At 32.3% G+C, this 7,754-nt stretch overlaps 1 protein-coding gene across 1 annotated transcript; it reads left to right on the top strand.

Annotated features, from left to right (window-relative positions):
• The first annotated feature begins 2,522 nt into the window (after positions 1–2,522).
• LOC123889951 (WPP domain-interacting tail-anchored protein 1-like) lies at positions 2,523–6,939 on the top strand. The gene is made up of 5 exons (XM_045939477.1): positions 2,523–2,701; positions 2,906–3,395; positions 3,964–5,039; positions 5,691–5,792; positions 6,535–6,939. Exons 2-5 carry the CDS (start codon positions 2,948–2,950, stop codon positions 6,724–6,726), a joined length of 1,818 nt encoding a protein of 605 aa, XP_045795433.1. The 5' UTR covers positions 2,523–2,701; positions 2,906–2,947; the 3' UTR covers positions 6,727–6,939.
• The last annotated feature ends 815 nt before the right edge of the window (positions 6,940–7,754 follow it).

The following is a 7,754-nucleotide window of genomic DNA, read 5'->3' as shown; positions in this document are numbered from 1 at the left end:
TCTGAGGTTCGATTCTCTCTGGCACCAATTTGGGTGGGCTAATTTAGCTACAATACTGTTTCCAAAAATGAACAAAGGTTCAGTATAGCGAGGCGAGTGATGTGTACGAAGGGTTAGCTCCTTAATTGGAATCGTCGCCAATCTAGTCCAGGATTCAGCAACTCCATATTTTTTCATCAATCAAATATCCCAATGAGTTTTGTTGGAGTACTCAAAAAACACACAAAGACAGTTACTGAAAACACCAAGAACAGGAATGGAGGTAATTTTGACACCATCATTATTCGGCAGCAGCAACAACTTAGCTTATTATTATAAGTCTCCTTCTCAAGATCAAAGGAAAGAATTACATATTTTTTAGAACTAACACCTCTTTTAACTATTATCCAATTTAGAGTGCCACTCACAAATATTCCTTTGGATTTAGTAGGAGGACAAGGGGAATTGAAATTCTTAATAGTTGTCCAAGAATTTCCACCAAAAGTATATATTCTAGTCACTCTTTCACTAAAATCGACGCGAGACACAACCATTAGCACCTTGTACTTGTCATTAACATCATCATAGCCAAAGCCAAAATTTAGGATCAACACCTGGTTATTATCATAAAAATCATACTTTGGAGACTTTTTAGATTCGTATCTGATAGAAGGGTTCCACAATTTAACATAACGTTGATCATAATCAAAAAAGACACAACAACCCATTGCATGAACCAAGAATACTGAACTTGGGTTCCATGTTGAACTCAACAGCCTTAGAAATCAATGTCTTTTCGAAGAATGACATCATAGGGAAAGATACAATTTTGAGATGACCATGGGTAAAATAATCATAGAATAAAGCCCGATGGGTTATTCTTGAATTCACTGTTAAGCTGGAGGGTCAGAGATTAGGGTTTTCTATAATTTACAAACACACTTGAATAGCTGGAGGGATCTGACAGGAAGCAATAAGAGGATCTGAAAGATGAGTTGGTTCGACAAGAATGTTCACAATGGTTGGTTAGTAACACTACTACTTTCTTTAAGACGTTTCACGATACTACTCAAAATTGTGCAGAGTAGATTTTTTATTTTTTTTTTGAACAGCAAAAAGTGTATATATATATATATATATGCAGAGTAGACTATCAAGCCCGGCTCGAGCCGGCCGGACAACGGCGGCGCGCGTGTGATATTCGACAAGAAGTGCGTGGTCACCTGTTTACAAAACTGGGTACCCCTTGGGGCACACCCTAAGAGGACATTTTTCAATATATAAACACTACTAACGGTTGTGTTCCCTCCAATGTGAGACTTAAAATTGCTTTTTTCAAATTCACACTTCACTTAGTTCATATATATAGCTTGTGTTTATATTCTACCAAGTTTCTTCTTTCAATTTCACATCATGTTCCAACAACAAGTTCCAAAACATAATTTTATTTTTAATATGCTTAACCATTGTCTCAGGGACACCGTTTAACATTTTTCTTTTTATATTTAGAATAACTGCCAGACAGGACGCGTTCCGTGGCTGTCCATGTCTATCATGTAAACTTATGTTAAAAAAAATGTCATTGCCTTTGTTATGGTGAGCTTGTTAATAAAAGATTTTTTGCTTGTAACAAAAAAGACATGTCTAATGCTATCGTGAGTTTGTCAATAAAATATTTTTCTTGCTCAAAAAAATAATCAAGAATATTATTGGTATTATCAAAAGTACACACACGGTTATAGATAATATCTCTTAACAAACTACATATATAATGTTTTATAAAAAAAATACATATATTGCTTTGATTCTGCTTCTAAAAAAAATAAAAAAAATATATTGCTTTGATCCTTTTCGCTAATTATTTGTCTATGTCTAACTTTCTATTATGCAAACTTATGTAAAAAAAAAACTTATACTTTGGCGAGTTTGTTATTAAAAAAAATTGCTGCTAAAAAAAACAGAGATGCCTTATGTTATGAATGATACTCCTACAAAATTTGCAACGTGGTTAAAACTAATAAGAATAAATTAGAAAATTTGGTGGTAATCGATTTTAATATATTAGAAGTAGAGAAGTAGACAAGATGATATTATAATTTAAGATTTATATTTCAGTTTAGAATTTGTTTATAATTTATAGGATTTATTTGTAATTTAAATACATTAAAAAAGAAAAAAACAACAACATGAAAAAAGAATCTCCATATAATAATATATTTTTTCTCTTGTGTAAAAAAAAAATATTTTTTTTTCTTTGTATAAATATAAAAAGAATTTAAGTTATATGCACCGTCGGTGTAAAATTATTTTGCACATGCGTCCAATAATATACCGACACATCATGTATGGTCATTAAAAACACATGATGTGTCACATTCATTAAATGATATGACAACGCGTCATTGAATGTATGTGTAAAAAAAATTTACACCGACGGTGCACAACAATTAAACTCATATAAAAATACATCCCACAAAATTTCGCAACAGTAAAAAAAAAAAAAAAAAAAATCCTTACCCTGTTACCCAAACAATAATTAAGAATATCCATGTCATGTCACTTCCTAGTTAAAACGCTGCGTTTCACAGTGAAGTGTTGTTTTGTTAGTCTCTGAATCAATTTTCAGTTAGGGCGCAACCGTTTCCGTTATCTGAAAATTCATCAATCCAACGGATCCAAAATCAACCCAATCATCATCTTCAAATTCCTCAATTTTCAATTGGTATAGTTCCATTCCCTTCAATTTTACAACAAAATTCAATTGTTCTTTCAATTCAATCATTCATATCTTCATTTTTTTTTTTTGTAATTTTTCAATTGGTAATTTTTTTTTTTTGGTGTGAGATTCACTATATTATACTCACTTTATAGCTTAAATATTTAAGCTTTTTTAGTTGCATTTTGATTTTTGTTGAAATTGTTCCAGGTTCATGAACAACAATAGTTGAAGTTTTTTAAGATTAGAAAAATGGATACTCAAAGTGTTGAAGATAATACTGTTAATGTTGATGTTGGAGGACTTATTGGTAATTTGGAATTGGGTGTAGCATGTTTCTCTGAGAAAGTTTCAAACTTGCATATTTTTGTGATGAATTTGGAAACTATGGAATGTGAATTAGAGGGTTTAGTTTTGGATGAAGAAAACATTGATATAGGTTGTGTTACAAAGGGTTTTGAGTTTGATTTGTTATGTGGGGTGTTGGGTTCTGAAGTTAGAGATTTGGGTTTGTTTTTGGATACTCTTCATGCTGAGATTTCTGAGGTTAAAGGAAAAGTTTTGTCTTTCGACGAATGGCAAGATAGGTTGGTTGAGACCGAACAAAGTTTGACGTTGTCCGAAGAACTGTTTTATGAGATTAAGCAACATTCTGTTAGTTTTCAAAGGACTCTGTCTTCTTATAAGAAGGAAGAGAATGGTAAGTAGAAAATCTTAATGATTGATATTGTTTTCGGGTTCTAATTAATGATTGATATTTATTTATGTAGTTTTTGTTTGAACTTTGAACATTGATTGCTTTGCTTTTTTTTTTTTTTTTTTTTTTTTTTGTGTGTTCATGATCTTGTTTTTTTCATTTAGTCGTTAGAAAATGGTATATTCTTTTATGTGGGGTCCACTTCAATTTCCACGTAATATCGTGTGTGTAATATTTATGCAATGGGAATAAGGAATGCCTTTTTTGCATTAATGGAATTCTTCTATTTTTGGTTTTAAAATGAAAGAATAAAGAAAAGGAAGAAAAAGTTGTGAAGAACATTGAATTGATTGGTTCAATTTGATTACACCGTCAATAAATCACAACCAATCATATGTGTGACTTTAGAAGTGGTTATGATTAAAGTCAACAGATTTTAATAATCTGACGATTATGATTGACTGACAGTGTAAAAATTCTTTACATAGTGTATATGAATTCAATTCTAATTTTGCATTTCTAATTAATATTTTTTGTCCTTTTTTATCTGTGGGATTTTCAATGATAACAGGTAATGTTGAAGAGGGTGGAAGTGTCGAAGAGGGTGATAGAAATTTGGATGTAAACAACATGATGAACATGCAAACAACTGAGCAACATAGAAACATTCTAATGATGCTTGAGAAATCTTTGGCAAGTGAAATGGATCTCGAGAAGAATTTCAACGACTCAAAGAAAATTGAAGAAAAGCTAAGACAAAGGATCGCTTCTTTGGAAGATGAGCTAATTCAAACGGAGGAAGAAGCAACTGAAGTTTGGGAAAGATGGTTTGAGGCAGACAATGCACGTGAGATCCTAAAGGGAATTTCAAATGAATTGTTGGCTAGACTCAAGCTTTCTCAGTTCAATGTGGTCGGTTTAAGACGAAATGAGTCTGAGCTTAAAGCTCAGCTGGAAACTTCTAAGAAGCAATTGAAATGTGGCAAGGTGTGTTCACTTGAGAAGCAGCTACAAGAAACTGAATGCCAGTTAGTGAATGTGAAAACCTCTGCCGATGAATATCAACAGCAGTATAATGTTACATGTTCACATATGAAAGAAATGGATAACCTTATCATTGAACTGAAAGAAAATGTATCGAATGCAGAAAATAGGGCTAATGCTGCAGAAGCTCAGTGTAAAATATTGACGGAAACTAATGAAGAACTCAACAAGAAGCTGGCTCTTTTAAAAGACGGTGGTATCACATCCGAGAGTGTAGAGTTACTCAAGAGGCAGCTAAAGCAGTGTGATTTAAAGCTGCAGCATGCAGTAGCGACTGCTGAAGCTAGTCAAGAGAAGCAAAAGATGTTGTATGACACAATCGAAGATATGGAACATGTTATAAAGGATCTTAAGTCGAAGGTTTTAAAAGCTGAGAGTCATGCTGACAGTGCAGAGGACAAGTGTATCATATTATCTGAATCTAATGCTGATTTAAATGAGGAAGTAAATTTCTTGAGGAGTAAATTGGAATGCTTAGAGAGATCGCTGCACCAAGCGGAGGAAGCAAAAATGACAACTGCAAAGGATATTGGAAAGAGAACCAAATTTTTCAAAAGTTTGGTGACACAGCTGGCTTTGGAGAGAGAGCGTCTTAATAAGAAGGTAAAAACCAAGCCTTTGAAATCTTGTTTCAGCCATACATGATATTTAATTATTGTTGTCAAATAGCTATTATAGCGGCGCTGTTGCGTAGCGGAATTTGAACAAATCGCCATTGTTCCTTGATACACTATTTAGAGTACATAGTATTGTCAAATAGTGGCTATTGTGGCGTTATAGCCATATAGCATATCGGAATTTGAACAAACTGCTATTTTCCACAATCTCCCATTGACAACACTATTTAATTATTGCTCTTTAATAAACAGAAACATGTAGGGTATCAATTGATCTGCATAGTATGATAATTGAATATTGTATCAATAACTAACGACACATAAAACTATGTGATGCTTCGTTTTTGTGTGTCAGTAAGTGAATAACAATTGAATAAGCAAAACCTTCTTTTTCACCTCTTTGATTTTCACACTTTCTACCTTTTGAGTTTAAGTAGTTTAGTATTTAGCTTGTATGGAGTTTTTTCCATTTTATTTTTAATTGAATTATAGATCAACTTGATTGAAAATTCATATGATGAAAATTTAGCAGCAGTTGTTTTGGCTGATGATGGGATGTATGGGGTTTTCATATTTGCTGGACTATTATGGGATTTTTTGTACATGGTTAGTTGAAATTGTTGTACTTTATTTGCAGCTATCTTCCTTAGCAAGCGAGAACAAAATGTTGGTTGTGAAGCTGAAGCAGGCATATAAGGATTCTTCTCCTGTTAGTGCAAATTTTTCCTCTGACCACGAGGTTGGTACTTCAGACTTTATGGACATGCTTTTTATTTGTATATGTAACTGATACGCAAGAATCTCGTATGTAGTTAGCATAAAAGTTTAGTTGGGGCGGAGTGTAGTGTGTCTTTGGGGTAGCCACAATTTTTTTTATTAATAATTTAGTGTATTTTCATATTTAGCTACTTTAATAATATAGATTTAGCTACCTCAAATAAGTCTATTTGTAAAAAATTAATAGAAATAGGAAACACAATATCACTTGATAGAGAAAATTATTCTTCTTGTTTTGACACTTTCAGTCTCTATAATAATTGTCAAGACAAGATTCATAAAAAGATATTTTATTTTTTCTTTATAGTTGGCCCCCTCGTAAAATTTCGGATAGCTGTATGCTCTCTTTTAACTCGAATATTATAAACTTATGTATGTTCTAAAAAGATTATCTGCATAATAGTTGGGTTCATATGATATATAGCTCTACTTCTAGGCTCCTAGCTTAGTTAAATATTCTTTTCATGGTAGTTGTGTTGGTGGATAATGTAAAGCATGCAATGTTATCCAGATCTAGTTGCATTCTTTCAAAATTGTCCTTTTTTTTTTTTTTTTTTTGAAAGAAATATTATTGTATTATATATGATATATACACTGGAAAAATAAATGTAATAACATTTTATCATTCTGATATATAAGTTATGTAATAACACGAGAAATATGGACAGCAAAGTTCTAATTATTGCTCCTATTTTCTTTTCCAGGCAAACAAGAAAAATTCACCTGCAAATGATAGTGAAGTAAAGTCTGATTCCATGCCAGACGTTGAGACTGTGAGGAGAATAGATGCAGGAGTTCTTACTTTTAAGCACATATTAATATCATTGTTTGTCTTGCTGCTTTCAGCTGTAACTTTTTTGTATTTCAAAGACTTGAATGTTGATTTTAGTCTGTGAATGGATAGGAATTTATGCTTTATTTTATAAGGTAAAAGACTACGGTTGAAGAATGATGAATGACATAATGTGGAAGGATAGAATCCCTTAAAAACATTACCTGGGTGAGTTGAGCACATAGTACTAGGTTACAAGGTCATTGACATTGTAGGCTTTAATGCAAAGCACTGTGTAGTAATCAAAATTTGTTCCAATAGTCTCTTTTTTGTGGTAGATATTATTCTTATTCTTTCTAACATGATTCAATTATTTTAGATAACCTCTGCCCTTGTTCTTTTTTAAATTTACTTGGACTGTCATGCTTCGGCTAACTGACAAACCAACTGGCAACACAGTCGAGTGGTCCATCTCGAAGCTAAACGCTTGAAGCGTTTTTCCCATTCATTGTGTATCTATAGCTCCTTCGCATTCGGTGTGATCCTTTTTTAGTTGAGATTTTTCTTTTCCTGTCAACTATAGAATAAAAAAACAAAATTTGTAAGAAACAAACAAATGAAAATTATAAGGCAGTCAACCTGCTAATTTTTTGCTGATAGATCTATGACCCTTGTTATTATTGGTGAAAATTCCCCATGTATAATTGTTAGGCAGGTACTATAATGTTTGTAAGCTATATCCTGAGGAAACTGACTCCTTCAAAATGAACAATTAACTTTGAAAGGTAAATTAAGTGATCAAAGCAATATGATCATACTTAGGCTTACTAGTCAAATAAATTTGAGTTCACAGTCATAGTCAAAGTAATTTAGTATCCAAATAATATATTTTTTTGTTATGAATAATTTGATGGCATTCCTTGCTTTACCATTTAGTTTTGGATGATATGCAGATGAAAACACAGTATTTGAACTGCTTAAAATAAATCGAGTTCAACCATATTAGAGATGTTGTTGATATACAGGAACATGGTTGATAGACTTAAAATAAAAATAAGAGCAAAATCAAAATGATAATAAGCCAGAATGGAGATTCGAGCATATGCATATCACAGATTCACAGGCCATGACAACTTCAACATATGTATATAT

Source organism: Trifolium pratense, linkage group LG6, assembly GCF_020283565.1.
Source record: "Trifolium pratense cultivar HEN17-A07 linkage group LG6, ARS_RC_1.1, whole genome shotgun sequence".
NCBI lineage: Eukaryota > Viridiplantae > Streptophyta > Magnoliopsida > Fabales > Fabaceae > Trifolium > Trifolium pratense.
Note: the sequence above shows the minus strand (reverse complement) of the source record. Positions and strands in the feature narration are given on the sequence as shown.

Bases quoted from the DNA above. Each gene is read 5' to 3' on its own strand.
- LOC123889951 (XM_045939477.1), top strand. From the start codon at position 2,948: ATGGATACTCAAAGTGTTGAAGATAATACTGTTAATGTTGATGTTGGA. The intron at 5,040-5,690 runs GTAAAAACCAAG...CTTTATTTGCAG, and splicing joins GAGAGCGTCTTAATAAGAAG to CTATCTTCCTTAGCAAGCGA. The intron at 5,793-6,534 runs GTTGGTACTTCA...TTTCTTTTCCAG, and splicing joins ATTTTTCCTCTGACCACGAG to GCAAACAAGAAAAATTCACC.